We start from the raw sequence: 17,325 nt of genomic DNA on the forward strand, positions 1-17,325 counted from the left end.
CTACATCCATGATGCTGGAAGTGGTAAGAAGTGTTACTTAAGTAAAAAATTGCAATATGAGAGAGTAATATTTGATATTTGTATTTTTATATATAGTATAATTATTTATAAATAATCAATCATAACATATTAATATAAATCATAATATAATATATAATATGTATGGATACATATATGTATATTTAATTATATAAATAAATGATATATAAACATTTATATTTTAAATGTATTTACATCATTTTGTATCAACTGTTGGTCAACACATGGAGCTCTAAATCAACTTATTAACCTTTTATGGACTAAACTAAAAGATATTCTTAAAGTATTCCAAAAAAAGTTAAATAAGTTCATTAAAACATCTGAAGCAACAATGAAACCAACAACATCTGCAATGAGAGAAATATATATGTGTATGTATCAACTGTAAAGCTGCTGTTGAAGAGTCACTCAGTGAATGAGTGACCTCATCCTGGCTGCTAACATGATACTGTGTCCAACACACTCTCACACACACACACACACACACACACACACACACACACACACACACACACACACACACACACACACACACACACACACACACACACACACACACACACACACACACACACACACACACACACACACACACACACAGCAGATGGCAGAAGATGTTCGTTGGTCTCCTCAGAGAGCAGCGATGTTCATAACGCTGTCTGAAAACTGTTTTATGCCTCACTGGGGGCATCAGAGTGTGTGTGTGTGTGTGTGATGATGATGATGATGTTGATGTTGTGTGTGTGTTATTGTGTGTGTTGCACAAAGAGCATCAGACTTGAGTGGGACTGTGATGTAGGTGTGTGTGTGTGCTGTTGTACTTCTATCTTTGCGAGGACATGTTTTAAGACCTGTAGGGCTGCAACTGATGACTATTTTCATTGTTGATTAATCTGCTCATTATTTTCCAGAATAGATTTCTATTCTTTGCTCCTCATGATCGTGTCGATCTTTCTACACATCCGTCTATAAAGGGTCAGAAGATAGAGAACCATGTTAAGACTCCACACAGTCCAAGTCTAAATATATTCAGTTTACTGTCACGCATGAAGAAGAAAAGCATCAACCTGAGACAACACACACACACACGACTTTAAGCAGCGTGACACTGAGAGAAGGCCGCCTCATTACCCAATTTAACCTGAGACAACACACACACACACACACAGTTTCCCACTCAATTGAGCCAGTGGAAAAGTCAAACTCACTCATTAACAGCTTTTTAATATATTCATCCTCACACACATATGATGTGACGTTTATACTGTTTTCACATCTAGTTTCCTGCCTTAGAGCTTGTGTGTGCGTGCATGTGTGTGTGTGTGTGTGTGTGTGTGTGTGTGTTGCAGACTCTGGAGAGTGAGGTAATGAGTGCTCAGCTCTTCTCAGACAGTAGATCCATAAGCCATCTCCTCTGCATTTAAAAATCGATGCTTGCAGCAGCCCTGCCTGCCGCCGACACACACACACACACACACACACACACACACACACACACACACACACACACCCTTTAATCTCAGTAAGAATCTGTTCTATTCAAGTGGAGACATCAGGCTTCTGACTCTGGGCTGCTCGATACTAAACACTCCACAGCGGTGATTCCCAACCATTAACATGAGGAGAAATGATCTCATAAGGATAGGAAATAACATGGACACATAGTGATACCAGTAGCACGACAAAAAGACACCAGTGTGCACCAGTGCACATCAGAACATAGTGGATCCAAGCTGGCAAGGTTTGCAGAAATATCTGAGAAGTATCTCGTAGAATGTGAGCGAGTTAAAGCATCCACAGAAATAAGATATAAGATAAAGTGGGACACAGAGGAAGAGGCCGACAGTAAATAACAACATCTCATCTCAAAAATATCACATCACAAATAAACGGTGATATCGAGGCGAGCGGAATCTGAGGGAGGATTTGTGTTTTGGGCTTTCAGATGACTCATGACTTTTAATAGTGAGCCTCACTCCGCGTTCACTTTCATACCAGCAATTATCCTGCAGGAGTAGGCGTCAGAAAACATGGATACATATCATCAGAGCTGTGTGTGCGTCAACACACAAGGACACACACGTGTGGATGTGCAAAGGACCGGAAGAGCTCGTCAATAACTAACACACACACACACACACACACACACACACACACACACACACACACACACACACACACACACACACACACACACACACACACACACACACACACACACACACACACACACACACACACACACACACGGTGAGTTCAGAGTGTTTTCAGTACAAACAGCGCTCGTCGTGTTTACAACAAGTTCCACTAAATGTCAGAAAAGACTAACAGAAAACCTCCAAACACAGTCTGGAGTCTCTGTTTGACGAGCACTTAAAGAAGAAGAAGAAGAAGAAGGAGGACTTACGGTGCAGAGAGGCATCGAGTCGTCATCGCCCACCAAGTCCTCTGGATCGTGATGTGCATCCTGTAATCACACACACACACACACACACACACACACATTAGCACTGACACACAGCGGCGTGATGCTGCAGGTTGAAACACGTCTGACCTGCCGTGATAACTGAAAACACGTCGCTGTGAAACTCTTCTTCTGTTCTAAGATATACATGAGAGTGTTTCATGAGCTACACGACCAAACAATGACGACTTCAGACTAAAAACCAGACGTCTGCACCAGGACTCAACACTATACTGACTAACAGACACCGGCTTTAACATGTTTGTCACTTTCTGTCTGAGACGATTAAAAGCACAAACATGTTCAATGTGAAGCTACAGCAGAGAACTAGTCCAGCATCAATGAAACAGATGAAATATCTAACGTGTTAATGAGGATAGTGATGGGTGTGAATGAGGAGAGAGAAGTGTCGTACTGTGTGTTAACATCCTCTCAACATCTGTACAGATGCTGAGCTGTCAGAGCACGTTGGTACAGAAACTATGAAAACTGTAAAAGTGTGTGTCTGTCTGTCTGTCTGTCTGTCTGTCTCTGTGTGTCTGTCTGTCTGTCTGTGTGTGTCTGTCTGTGTGTGTGTGTCTCTGTGTGTGTGTCTGTGTGTCTCTCTTTAGAATAAGACTCAATGAGATTATTTCTCTAAATAAAGGTTAAATAAATAAAAGATTTAGCACCAGAACACAAAGGTAAATACTTTAGTGAAACCGACCCGACTATAAACCTACTTCTGATCAGGAGCTTTATTCCAAACATACATCATATCAGCCCGTATATAGTGTATTTAAAGTGTATTAATCCAGAGTGTACGTCTATGAAGACATTCATTATGTTGTCACTTCTGCTGCTTCATTCCTGCTTTGTGTTTCACTCTGAGCTACGGAGAACTCGATGAGTAGGCGTCTTTTATTTTGAAACCCTCTCATCTCTCCTGCTGCCGGTGACGGAGGAATGAGATAAATAAATAAAGAGAGAAAGTCTCCAGACGGTCACAGCGGGAGGTTTATTTATTAAGGTCACCAAACTCTGACCGCTTCTACCTCGTCTGCTCGGCCGAGAGGAAAGTCAAAAGATAGGAGTCGACTTTACGTAAGGAGGATTATCAGCCGCTCTGCTGTCCTCAACAACAGCTGTGATTCAGACACCGATACACCACCACCACAACAATAACAAGAGACTATGATGATTATTCACTTTACCGGTAAGTGCAGCACAGGGAGGATAAGTGAGAGAGAGAGAGAGAGCGAGAGAGAGAGAGAGATTATAGTTAGAGAGATGAAGAGGTGGAAGGTGACTGAGAGGACAGAGTCTGATTATAAAATGTTCAGTTTGTCTCTTGACGACACAAACGACCTCGTCGACCCAGCGCACACTTTTAAATCCTCGACTTTTTATCTAAATATTTCCGAAAGACTTCGACTGAATGTAAACATCTGTTCAGGAATAGACAGAGGAGCGTGTCATAGACTTTGTATGTAATCTATGTTTGGTGAACGCGGCTTTCGAGGAAAATAAGGAGCAGACACTACTGTAATACTTTGTCTGACTTTGATTTCAGAGGATGATCACGCTTTGAGTTTTGAAACTAATCTTCACTTACTGCGGGTGCTTCTGGGGGATGTAAACAGGAAGTATAAAGCTGCATTGGAGTCAGGTAATTGGCTGTAGGTACCAACTTTTTGGCCATATTTTGGACAAATTGGCCCCATTAAAAGTACGCTGAATGAGCCATTATCAGCTGTTATTTGCAGTGTACACACGGACGACTTTGACACTGAAGAAGACTTAAAGACGTGATGATTCTCAGGTGTCGTGCAGGTGTAAGGAGTGTCTCCTCTGGTTTATTAGCGTAGACATCAGGAGTAATGAGATCCTCAGACAGAGAGAGTTCATCCTGTCTATATGATCACACGGACTCAGTTACGACTGGTTGTAAAGCACCTTTATTACATTAACTAACTTCCCGCGTTTCTTGCCTCTCAGCTCTGTTTGAAAGCCTCCTGCTGCTGGAGTACGGACCGCATTGTGTCTGCAGCACGACGACATCGGATCGCGCACGCCTCCTGCGTTCACAGGCGTTTATTAATAAGCGTTATCAGCCAGCACTGCAACACGATATCAATACGCAGAACGTCTGCAGAGCTGAAGGGCTGCAGCAGAACGAGCTCATCTCGGTTGTAGTTTTCTAGAGGACGATCTCATCACATGAACCACGTCAAACGTCTCATCTGTTATTTTCACGATGTTAAAGTAATACTCACTGTTTCTTTACGTCAGTGTACTTTTATACCCATGTTTATATTTATTGTGTACATCGTGGGACATTAAAGGAACATATTTATCTCTTTCTGTATATTAAGAGGACATTGAATGCGACATAGAACCTTGTTTATAATAGATGCATTACAGCATTTCCATATTTATTCATCATTGTGATTTATCAAATGTAACTTCTACTTCTTCAAGAATCGAATTAAACTCAAATTGGGAGATTGATGCCAACATTCAGCCACAGTGGAGCCAGAAAGGTGTTCCTGTAAAGAGACGTTATCCTCATTCCGAAAGAACTAAATGATTTCATTATGGATTCATTTGCTGGATATTTATGTGGATTAATTGATTAATCAAAATGTCACAAAAAGGTCCAAGTTGACGTTTACAAATTGTTTGTTTCGTCCAAAGAGATCTTCACATTTCAGAAGCTGTGATTGGCAACAATAGAAATAAATGATCTAAATACGTGCAGTTTCAGTTGATTCATTTCATTGATGAATCCATTACTTAAAGACTTGTTTCAGCTCGTTCTGACCTCAAACTACGCAGAGAAATCCACACAAATGTGTTGGTGATAACGTTAATGATCCACTAGTGACGTTGAGGTCACTGTGAGGAGAAGCTGAATATCAACGGTCGGTTGGATGAGGGAAGCTCTTTCAATGCTCTGGAAACTATGTGTGTTACACACACATATCAGCTGCTGCCCTACAGGTTATTTAGGCCATGTTGCCATTTCTAATGCACTTCCTTCAGAAAACATTTAGGCCTGCAGAGTGCATATTCAGCACTGCAGCCATCTTTGTTCTCCGCCCCTCTCTTTGTCAACTTGTCTTCAGGGCAAAAAGAATCACACAGAAGCATCTCTTGTTCATTCCACAACTCCAACCGCTGACTGCTTTATGTGTGGTTTTTGTCGTGTGGTGGCCTAGAAAAAAAAAAAGGCTTACGGCACACACATCGCTTCGAGAGACGTGAAGGTGTTACACAAGGGGGTGGGGGGGGGGGGTTAAAGGTGAGCTCCATTGACGTGAGCATCAGCAGGAGAGTGAGGTGAAAAACAGGCCGCGTGGGAAAAAGGTACGAGCAGGTACGAGCTTGTTCGAGAGGTGAGACCGAAGAGAAGCACAGTGACTCAGAGCTCCATTATTACAGAGCCTGCAGAGTGACACACACACACACACAGACATTTCTCCATGCAACCCTTGTGACACCTCATACAGGAAGTGGACACACACACACACACACATAGACGTAAGCTCTTCCTGAATCATGCAGTCGCTGTGGCTCCGCCTCCTGCTTCTTTTATCAAGATTCAAAAACTTGTAGGAAGACAGACCTGGAAACACACACACACACACACACACACACACACACACACACACACACGGTTTTGGTTCAATCTCGCCAAACTTTAACTTTACAGCAAACAAGTAAAGCTAGAAGTGACCTTGGTGACTTTGTAATAACTTGTTTTTATTGAAGTTATGCAGCATTTGTGCTCTTATTGTCACATTAATATCATAGAGCTGAAACAATGAGTCTAGACACATAAAATAGATCCTCAATCAAGAGTGATGTCATGTTTCTCCACATGCTCCTTCATGTTGTGAGGATTTGCATACCTTGGGGTTTTAGATGGTTTGTCAGAGAAAACAAGACAATAAAATATGTCACATACAAGCATGTACTTTCATTTTCAAAAGTAATCTGTGTTTATTATTTAATTATGTATTTTAAGCACCTTTTAATGTCTTTAACTGAGTTTACCTGGAGATCATAACTCACTCCTGTTGTTTCTAAATGGAGGTCTCACCTCTCTGGTCAGAGAGACAGGAGGACAGACAGACAGACAGACAGAGTGTGTATGAATAAAGGTCTCACCTCTCTGGTCAGTGAGACAGGAGGACAGACAGACAGAGTGTGTATGAATAAAAGTCTCACCTCTCTGGTCAGTGAGACAGGAGGACAGACAGACAGACAGACAGAGTGTGTATGAATAAAAGTCTCACCTCTCTGGTCAGTGAGACAGGAGGACAGACAGACAGAGTGTGTATGAATAAAGGTCTCACCTCTCTGGTCAGTGAGACAGGAGGACAGACAGACAGACAGAGTGTGTATGAATAAAGGTCTCACCTCTCCGGTCCCCCCTCCCAGAGCCATCTTCTGCCAGGGATCCGCCAACTGAGCCAGAGGCATCTTGTCCTCCCTGAGCTTTCTACTTTTTCCTCTCTTTCTTCTTCTTCTTCTTTAATTCCTGTTTTCTGCCACCGGTTCTCCGTCACCTCCCCTCGGTCGACACTTCTTCCTTTCCTTCTTCCTTCCTTTCCTCTGTCCTTGTCCACCTTTTTTTAACGAAAGGTTTTTTGTATTTCCTGTGGAACCGAACCGTTCGCGGAGCTCTCCGCCGAACGACCGAGCAGAGCCGAGCCGAGCGAACACCTTCTAATTCCGGATCTGCAGCGGCGCTGAGACCGCCCCTTCCTCCGGAGAGACAGACATGAGAGAGAGAGGACGGAAACTGATTGACTCAACGCACACACACGCAAACACACACACACTCACCCTCTCTCTCTCACTCACACACACACTCTCACACACACACTTCCGTTGTTTCCCAATATGGCGGCCGGTGTCGGCTTACCTGTCCGTCAGACCGCTGCGTCACGCCTGCGTCACGTCAGTAGGCGGCTTCCTTTAGATAACAAGAGAAGCGAAGTCAACTTTGGCATATTCTGAATTTATATTAATATATATATATATTCAGAATTTATATTAATATATATATGTATATTCTGAATTTATATATATATATATATTCTGAATTTATATTAATATATATATATATTTTTTAAATAAATATTTATATATACATATATATATTTATATAAATATTAATTAATTAATCAATTAATATATAGTCAAGACTGACAAGTCCTGAGTAAAGTCCAAAGTCCTGAACTTTGAGTTTTGGGTCCTAAACAAGTCATAATGCGCTCTTCACTGAATGTAATGCTGTTTGAACAACAGAGTAATAACATATTCAATTTACGACTGAACTTTATCATAAGAAGTACTGCTTTGCACCTTCATGGTATTCAGCACTATTTCACATCACATTTGATAGAATAGATTTTAAAATTCTACTTGTTACTTTAAAAGCACTTCATGTTCTGGCTCCAGTTTATATATTTGAGCGTAATTATCGTGGTACATTTTATTCAGAGTAACTCTTTTCTTTCACTGCCAATAGATGATCAGCAACACTTTTATTTGATCAACTGTAATGTTTGGTTGTCATGACTGTAGATAAATAGTGGAATAGTTTACAGCCTGGTAGCGACATCTAGTGGTCATCGGAGGAAGTATTCAAATTACTAAAGTTTAAGCTATAATACCACACAGTTAAAATACTCAGTTACAGTTAGAATTTCCTTCAGTAAAAGTACATCAGTATAGTCAGTAAAATGTAGTAAAAGTATTTATGTAAAAGATGTAGTACAGTAAAAAGTACAATATTTACCCCAGATGTAGTGTTCTAGAAGTATAAAGTATCAGGTAAAGAAAAGACTCAAACAGTATTAATCTTCATGAATTTATTTTACAGTCTCTCCATTCAACAAACACACAAATGAAGTAAAGCTTTTTATCTGAACAGGTTCAGTAAAGACGTCTGCTTAAAACCCTCACACACGAGTTATACATCATAAATAAATCTTAAACCTCTAGAATAAACTGTAAAATAGATTTTAGTGCATTCATCCTCCAGCAGAGGAGAATTATTCTCCTCAAACTTTAGTGTCTTCACACTTAAACTTATTATTTAACTTTCCCTCTCTTCTGCAGTCAGGCAGGAAGAGAGTATTTGGAAAGTTCAAGTACTTCAGTGACACTGGATGGAAAAGTATTTTCTCTTCAGTACTTCTGGATAAAACATTGACTGAAAGTTAAATATTTACTTCATCTTAATAATCACAAATCCTCTTATAACTCTAAATAAATACACGTACAAATATGCAGCTTATCAGCAAGTACTCTGATCTTTTACTTCAGTAAAGTTTTGAATGCAGGACTTGTATTTGTCAGAGTATTTATACTTATGCTTAAGTAAAGCTACAGAAAGTATCGGCATCAAAATATACTTTTACTAAAGGACTCAGTAAGCAGGACGGCCCATTTTAGAATAATATATATTTATATTTCATGTAGCCTAGTCTGTATTTTTATCATATTTTGTATCAAAGAATACAAACAATATTTCCATATAAAGTAACAGGATTACTTAAGTCGCTCAGAATTGTCCTTTAGTACACGACTTGAGTAAATGTATTTATGTATGTTTGAGCTGCAGACAGACATTGTGAATCCTTTCCTGCCGTCTCTTAAATAAACATTTTCACTAAACAAAGTGACTGAAATCAGAATATTCATCAGTTTGTTTTGTTGCTGCTGGTTTCTTGGAGCAGAATCTGAATTTTAGGAACATTTAAAAGAAGCTTGGAATGATCCTAAAAAGAGGAATTTAAAACAGACGCCATGTTGGAACAAAGAGGAAACACAAGTTGTGCGTATAACAAGCAGCCCTGAATGAATATGAAATATAAATATATATATATATATATATATATATATATATATATATATATATATATATATATATATATATATATATATATATATATATATAGTGTACACACAGCACTCTGGAGACTCCTCAGACAACACAGATCTCTAGCAGCAGCAAACACACCGTGGCTTTATGATGACAGTACAACATCCAAACAAATATATTTCTATATAAAACTATAAACAAACAAACACTGACAGGTTTCAGGTCCCATGACGTTGCAGAATGATCCAAAAATTAAAAGGAAGGAGGCGCTGAATGTTATTTCTGTTAAAGGTCAGAGAGTCGGTGCAGCTGAAGGGGCTTTCCTTTACTACCGTGAGGAGTGCGTGTGCGTGTGCGTCTAGCTGACAGACTTGAGGTTGACCCAGGCGTTGGTCCCGCGGACCTCCAGCGGCGAGTCGTTGCTGAAGATGTGGTTGCAGAGCTCCTCCAGCGGCGGCTCTGGGTCCGATGTGGCGAACTGAGTCGCCTCCTCTACCTCCTTACGGATCGCTACGTCCATTTCCTGACGGGACAGGGAAGCTCTTATTATAGGCTGTATACATACGCAACAGATTATAAAAAAGACAAAAGAGCATATATAAGAGCAAGAAAACAAAAGTGGGCAAACTAATTTATTTCTAGCTGGCTGAGCTTTTTAAATTGATCTACTGATTGTGATTAAAGTATGAAAACTTTAGTGGTGAGAGAATCCACAGCCAAAGTTCTGCATCTTTCAAAAACATCCCCCAAAAGATCAGATATTCATATTGTGGTTCAGCGTTTCCGACAACTTTCCTCAAGAACACGACGCATCAAACGTTTTCGCTTACAATCGTACATCAGATCATCTATTAGTGACCTGACAAATGTACTTATGTAGCAGATTATGAAAAGAGATTAAATCAGACGTTCATCTCCACGTCTAGAATACATAAACAAAGTAAAGTTTCTTTTCTATGACGTCGTACATCGTTACACAATATTAGAGGTTGTGTTACACCAGTCATGTTCCACTTCCTGTCTGCCAGAGCACCAGTGAATGCACATCTGAGGTTTCAGGGTAAAAAGTTAAAGTTTTACTGCAAGAGGGCTTAAAAACAGCAGTTTGTTTTCCTGTGTTTTTGTTAGAATGTAGGACAATAACGCCACCAAGGAGATAAGGTGAGAACAGCGTTGGAAATCCACTGTTTTGTCCATCGTTTATCCTCCTGTGTCGATCTAAGTAGCCTCCCAAGTAGCCTCCCAAGTAGCCTCCCAAGTAGCCTACCAAGTAGCCATCTTAGCGCCTAGAGATGAACAGTATTCAGTTGTTTGGTGAATGAGAGTATATATTTTCCGTTGATCATAACTGAAGATACGACTACTGAAGCTGGTTAGTTTGGGGTGTGTGTGTGTGTGTGTGTGTGTGTGTGTGTGTGTGTGTGTGTGTGTGTGTCCTCTGTTTTGTTGTTCTGGCTTTTCGTTAAAATCGAGGGTCTATTTTATCTATTTCAAAATCTAAATAAAATCATAGAAGAAGAAAAGACCAGCTGTGAAAGCTCAGTGACTGATGCCTTTTAAAACAGACTGCAGAGAGAGAGGTGTGTGTGTGTGTACCTTGAACTCCTCCACTGACGCCATGTTGTTGCTGAGCATGCGCTCCTTCAGCATGGTGATGGGGTCGCTCTTACTGCGCACTTCCTGGATCTCGTCCCGCGTGCGGTAGCTACAGGAAGTGACACCATACAGTCAGAACAAACCCAAACTTCCCTTCATGAACAGGAAGTTACCAAACTAACATGAGCGTTTAATAGTTAACAGATGATTTCTGATCCGAGATCGTAAAAAAGCGCACACACACACACACACACACACACACACACACACACACACACACACACACACACACACACACACACACACACACACACACACACACACACACACACACACACACACACACACACACACCTTTTTTTTTTTTAAACCCCTTATTGATACATTTTATTTTCTCTATTTATTAATCAATAAAAGCTCATCTCATAAAGTTTTTATTTTTAGAAATATATTTAAAATAAACTCTGGTCTCAGTTGAACCGGATGTGAATTAAAGTGAGGAACCAGAGAAAAGAGAGTTAACAGGATGACGTCATCACCTGACACCTGGGTCACTCATGCTGTGTCCATGGTAACGGTAGGTCTGCAGCTCCATTATGATTGGACCCTGAAAACACACAACAAGTTGTCTCTCACAGCCAGCGGCCATCTTTACACTAAAGAACAGCTTCATCTCTCAGGGTTGGAGAGACGCGTCAAAGCTTTGAAAACATGAATTCACGCGATCAGAGACGGATCGTGAGATAAGTTAAACCAGAGAAATAAAAAGAAGAACTTTGGGTTTAGTTCATCGCTGAGATCTCCACCAGCTCACCTTCCCAGACCTGCAGTGGTCTGCAGCAAACCTGGTGGCCTCTCTGACACACAGGACGTCCATCCCATCCACCTAGGAGACAAGGACGCACGGTCAGAAAAACCCGCTCTGTTCAGAGTTCTTACAGAATGTGATGCAGATTATCCACAACTATCAGATGTAACCGTGCAGTGTTAGTACTTTTACTTCCGTTTGTTTGTTTGCAGTATCATACATGAGCATCAGACAGCTGTATGGATGTTCACACCTGCAACTGCCAGGACGGAGGTCGAGCCTCCTCCTGTTGTAGTCTGGGTTCATACAGGCCAGCTGCAGCGTACGGTCCAACAGACACACTGCAGCTACCGCCCAAGACCTGCGTGCGTGCGTGCGTGCGTGCGTGCGTGCGACTCACTCTGATTCCTGGTATGTAGTCTCCTCTCTTGTAGTAGTCGGTGCTGGCTGAAGCCCTCTCCACCGACGTGCCCATGCCGTACTTGTTGTTCTCGCAGACAAAGATGCACGGCAGCTTCCACAGGGCGGCCATGTTGAAGGACTCAAACAGCTGGCCCTGGTGGGATCAGAGGGGAGGAGGGTTAAAGTACTCGTATGATGGGATTGTGGGATGTTTTAAGAAGTGGGCGGGGTGTTTACCTGATTGGCCGCCCCGTCTCCGTAGAGGGAGACGCACACCTGGTTGTTGCCTTGGTACTGGCAGGCCAGAGCAATGCCGGCTCCCAGAGGAACCTGAACAATGAACAGAGTTTCACTTTACACCAAAGTCTCAACAACTAACTAAAGGAGGCAGCAGTGGAGCAGCAACTCTGTGTTCTCAGAGGTCGAATACTGTTTTAATGAACACAGTCTGGTGGAAGATAACAGCGATCACTTAAAGTGATATAGATTCTGTTAGGAGTCTAAAATACGTCCACAGCAGAACATTGATCTACTGTAGTAGAACCTCATACACATCACTACTGTCCATTTAATGTTCTCTTAATGAATATTATATTAAACATGTCTGTAGATGTGTGTACCTGCGCGCCCACGATGCCGTTTCCTCCGTAGAAATGTGGAGCATACATGTGCATCGAACCCCCCTTTCCTTTGGCCACGCCCCCTTTACGACCTGAGGAGGAGTGAACACGAGAGAAGTGATGGTTAAAATAAATTATAATAAATAGATAGATACTTTATTAATCCCGCAAGGTGGATTTTCTCACAGCAGCAGCATTTATGGTACAGGTAAATAAAAATAAGAGTACAAAATGTATAAAAATGCACAATATATACACAATGAAATAGAATAATATTAACTACACAAATAAGGTACAATTTCTCCTCACAGTCTTTCGATGTTAAACCTCTCACCCGTGAGCTCGGCCAGGATCTCTTTGACGGAGATCCCGCGGGTGTACGTGTAGCCGTGGGCGCGGTAGGCGGTGATCAGGTGATCCGAGGGGTTGATGGCGGCCTCGATGCCGACGGCACACGCTTCCTGTAGAAGAAGAAGAAGAGCATGAGGACGGGCGGGTAGAAGAGCCAGGGATCAAATCACAAAATAAAACGATAAGTGGAACTGCACCGCTACAAACACTAAATAAAAAGATAGATTTAATGGACAGTTAAATGTTTTATTCTGTCCCAAAGACTGTTCTGGTAAATAAAAGGTTTTATGAAGGAAGTAAAATATAAGTAAGAATGTGATTCTCGTATCTTTTCCCCAGCGGTCAGAACGATTAAACGCGTTTAAATCATGTCGTTGTTTGCCGTCGGGGTCACCTGTCCGTCATACAGGTGACAGAAGCCTCTGATGATCTTCTGCTTGTAGAGCTGATCAGCTTTGAGCTCCATGCGCCTCACGGTCTGCATGACGCGGTAATACTGCAGACCCTGATCCCGGGTCAGCTCCGCCTGCACCGGAGGCCCCTCCTCCAGACGGTGCACGTCGCATTTCTACCACACACAAATATATTCTATGGTTTAGAGAATGGACCTGTTGATGCAGCCGATTCTGTAGAGTTTCTGTTCATCACACGTTTAGTGCATTAAAAACTACTTTCAGAGCCGTTTCCACTCACCTTGATGTCAAAGGTCGCCTGTGAGGTGAAGTCGGCGAAGGAGCGAGAAACCACGACTCTGGCACCCTAAAACATAAATAATAAAAACACATTAAACATCAAAAACACACAAACATGAAGCACAGAGAGAACACAGGTCTTCCACACAGACGAAGGCTGCCCTCCTCTTCACAGCAGGTCCAGGGTCAGTGTTTGGGGGTCTGGTGGTTCGTGCTGGACTGGACTACTACAGCGGTCTGTGACGGGGGGGGGGGGGGGGGGGGGGGGGGGGGGGGGGGGGGTCAGTAACAGGGTGGGAGAACAGCAGCCGAATCTTTCAAACCAAAAACTGGCTCTGGGTTTAAAACAATAATAACAAAAGTATTTTATTTAACATCACTGCTCTGCTCAATAAATTATTAAAATAGAAACTGAAGATTTGATGGAAAAAGACATTTTATATTTGTAGGTAGTTTAGATTATTATGAGGAAATTATTTGCAACATTAGTTTTATTCTGAACACATTTTAGTTAAACTAACAGAAGAAATTTACAATTTTAGGCCAGAAAACTAATTTAGGACCAAAAAGAGGAAATATCTAAAATGTGATTATTTTGTGATATTAGAGGGAATGACAATTATTCTCATTGAAAGACATTAAAATGATTATGGTGAGATTTCTTCTTATTCTTGGCGTTAAATAAAAGTTCATTCTCTCGTCGCTTCACTTGAAGCAAAACAAAGAAATCCTAATAGTGGGTTTTAGTATAAATTACAATGGAACAGTTAATCGAGCAAATGTGCCAAATATTCTCCGATTACAGTTTTTGGGTTTTGCAGCTTTATATATTTTTGTACATTTGATCTTTTGGGGCATTTGAAAACATTAGTGTGAGCTCAGGGACGGTGTGATTTATTTCTATAGACATTACATTACACTACAGTCATTTAGCTGACGCTTTTATCCAAAGCGACTTACATTTTAGATGCTATCATACCGTAGGCACAGCTACGGGGGTTAAGTGTCTTGCTCAAGGACACATCAACTTGCAAGTAGTGGTGCCAGAGCCAGGGTTTGAACCACCAACCCTCTGATTGAAAGACGGCCCTCAGGAATTGAATAACTGTTAGTAGCAGTGTGTTAAAAATCCATAAAATGATAGAGATTTTCCTTCTTTAACACTTCAGTGACTTTATGGATTTATCAGAGAAACAAAAACAAAGACCCAGAACTAGAAGCATGACGCCAGCAGGTGAGAGGTTCGTTCTCTTTACTTCTGGACGTCAGACAGACGTTAGGATTCCCGCCCCTGTTAGTGATCCCGGAGGCTCCCAGTGCTCTTACTGGTCCGTCCAGCTGGTCTGGCTGCTCGGTCTGGGCGCTAGCTAACGCTCTAGTGCTGACTGGTGGTGGTTTGGGTGGTTGCCGCCGGGTCTGAGCCAAGGCGGGCGCCGCCGGAGAGGTTACACTGACGTACTCTGACAGGTCAACCAGCAACTGGGGAACACAGGAGCCAACCAATCAGACCAGAGCACAGCCAGAGGAGGCGTTCAGGGTCTACAGGCGACAACAGCACGCGCACACACACACGCCTCTGGAGGCTAAAACAAGCAGAACACACAGAGTCTGGCCCAACAGTGTCTACACTTCACCGGATATTCTTTAATTGGCACATTTTAAATATGTTACACATTATATCACCAAAAAACTGACCTTAAAATACGATGTATAACCTAAACATTACCTGCTCTTCTGTTTTATACGATTGAAAACTTGATATCTTTGTTGTATTTTACTCAAATCTTAAATAAAACTAACTGGTTCCAAAAGAACAAGAAAACACGGATTTATTCTGAGACACGTTGGTGTTTCTTCTTAAGAAGTTAGAAAACGACATCTCATAGACGTTACTAAAGTCTTGGACATTTTGACCATCAGTTAGTTACTAAACTATTGCATCAATAACTTTAAAAACTCACTGCATACAAACATCAGCAGAGCAACGAGCTGCTTACCTCGGACACTGTTTGGGCTCCCTAGGGTTCAGGAGGGAGGGGGGGGGGGGAGGAGGGAGAGAAGCAAGACATGAATAGATTGTTGTGTGTGTGTGTGTGTGTGAGAGAGAGTGAGTGAGTGAGTCGGAGGGAGAGAGCGAAAGCAAGAGTTCGGCTCTTTCAACCCAAAGTCATAAAAACAACAGAGTTCCTACAGGCACACGTTTGTTTTTAGGATCAGTTTGATCATCTTTCGGTGCTTATTTGCATAATTTATAAAACCTGAATCAGAGCTGATGGATGACTGTAGGACCCCTGTCGCCACTGAACCAACAACATGCAGTCACGACGATACAAGCTCACGAGAGCGACTAAAAAACGAGCTAAAAGTTATTAAGTTATTGTTCTGCACATTTTGAAGTCTCTCTAGAAACATGTGAAGATGAAATTCTTCACGATAAAGTACTAATGTTTGTACTTCAAGTATACAGTGTTTTGATGCTAATGTACTTTTACTTGTAAGAGTATTTCTACACCGATACTTTTACACTGTGGTATTGCTTCTTATAGTTAACATATAAAGAATTGTATTTGTAACAGTACTTCTATACTATGGTATTGATACTTTTACTTAAGTAAAGTAACTGGGTAACGTTACTTCCTCCACTAATGCTAAGTAGTGGAAGCTAAATTTAGCCTTTAATTGGTTAAAGTTTAAACTAATCACACCAGTGCATCTTAAATCAATAAAGCTGCTCGAGGAAGACAAACCACAGACTAAATAGTCTTCAATTAATTAAAGATGAACTGTAGAGACAGAAAAGTAAAAGAGAGACACGACCACAGCATGCAGAATGTGAAGAAAGAGTCAAACTAGCCGCTGATGCTAACATGCTAACATGCTCACAAGGTCAGCTCCAACCAGCCAAACAAAGCCAAAGCTAGCTAGCTGTTAGCATCAGCTAAGAAACGAGCACAAACTCAACATTGACCCAAAACCCACTCACCACATTCCTGCCAGTGATCCTACAAACAGCGTTAGAGATAATGGTCAACATGTTCTTCATGCTACTGAACGAGGACCCGGCTCTTAAAGGATTAGAACAGCGGATGTTAGTCGCTACTAAAGTGCTACTTCTGTGTTAGTGTCCGTGTGAGAAACGACGCCGGGTGGAACACTGACTAGCGTGGAATATTGGTTCCTAGAGGTATATATAGAGGCACGGAAAACGCGATTTAGAATTTAATTTAATACCAAAATCAGTTTTTTATTTAAACCTCTAAAAACCCAAACATTGATTTAAAAAAAAATTGTAAAAGGAAATAGTCCGTGCCAATTATTAAAACAGTAATGAAGATACAAAGAGGGAACACCTGTGTATTGTTAATTTAATTGACTAATTAACACATTTTAAATGATTAGAACTTACAGAAGATTCAACAGTTTTAATGTAAAGTTCTAATTCATTTAACAAAGCAGGACATTTTAAAAATGTA

The 17,325-nt window shown here is 41.3% G+C and overlaps 2 protein-coding genes across 3 annotated transcripts in view; both read right to left on the minus strand.

Moving 5' to 3' along the window:
* rps6ka3b (ribosomal protein S6 kinase, polypeptide 3b) overlaps positions 1-7,303 on the minus strand; it is a 39,086-nt gene extending 31,783 nt beyond the window's left edge. The window contains exons 1-2 of one of the 2 annotated variants that reach the window (XM_079181605.1): positions 6,908-7,303; positions 2,447-2,506 (exon numbers count right to left, since the gene is read on the minus strand). In XM_079181605.1, coding sequence (XP_079037731.1) covers positions 2,447-2,506; positions 6,908-6,970 — 123 coding nt within the window. In that variant the 5' untranslated portion in view covers positions 6,971-7,303. The remainder of the gene's footprint in view (positions 1-2,446; positions 2,507-6,907) is intronic. The other variant, XM_079181604.1, reaches the window with a different exon arrangement.
* A 2,139-nt stretch (positions 7,304-9,442) lies between these two features.
* Positions 9,443-16,968, minus strand: pdha1b (pyruvate dehydrogenase E1 subunit alpha 1b). Its single transcript, XM_079181632.1, has 13 exons — positions 16,836-16,968; positions 15,850-15,870; positions 15,179-15,331; positions 13,854-13,919; positions 13,555-13,728; positions 13,144-13,270; positions 12,810-12,901; positions 12,427-12,519; positions 12,188-12,343; positions 11,794-11,865; positions 11,519-11,586; positions 10,980-11,088; positions 9,443-9,906 (listed from the first exon to the last, which is right to left on the minus strand). Exons 1-13 carry the CDS (start codon positions 16,893-16,895, stop codon positions 9,742-9,744), a joined length of 1,356 nt encoding a protein of 451 aa, XP_079037758.1. The 5' UTR covers positions 16,896-16,968; the 3' UTR covers positions 9,443-9,741.
* Between the last annotated feature and the right edge of the window lie 357 nt (positions 16,969-17,325).

This window comes from Pholis gunnellus (genome assembly GCF_910591455.1).
Source record: "Pholis gunnellus genome assembly, chromosome: 20".
NCBI lineage: Eukaryota > Metazoa > Chordata > Actinopteri > Perciformes > Pholidae > Pholis > Pholis gunnellus.

Bases quoted from the DNA above. Each gene is read 5' to 3' on its own strand.
- pdha1b (XM_079181632.1), bottom strand. From the start codon at position 16,895: ATGAAGAACATGTTGACCATTATCTCTAACGCTGTTTGTAGGATCACT. The intron at 15,871-16,835 runs GTGAGTGGGTTT...CCTGAACCCTAG, and splicing joins GGATCACTGGCAGGAATGTG to GGAGCCCAAACAGTGTCCGA. The intron at 11,866-12,187 runs GTGAGTCGCACG...CTTGTCTCCTAG, and splicing joins ACTACATACCAGGAATCAGA to GTGGATGGGATGGACGTCCT.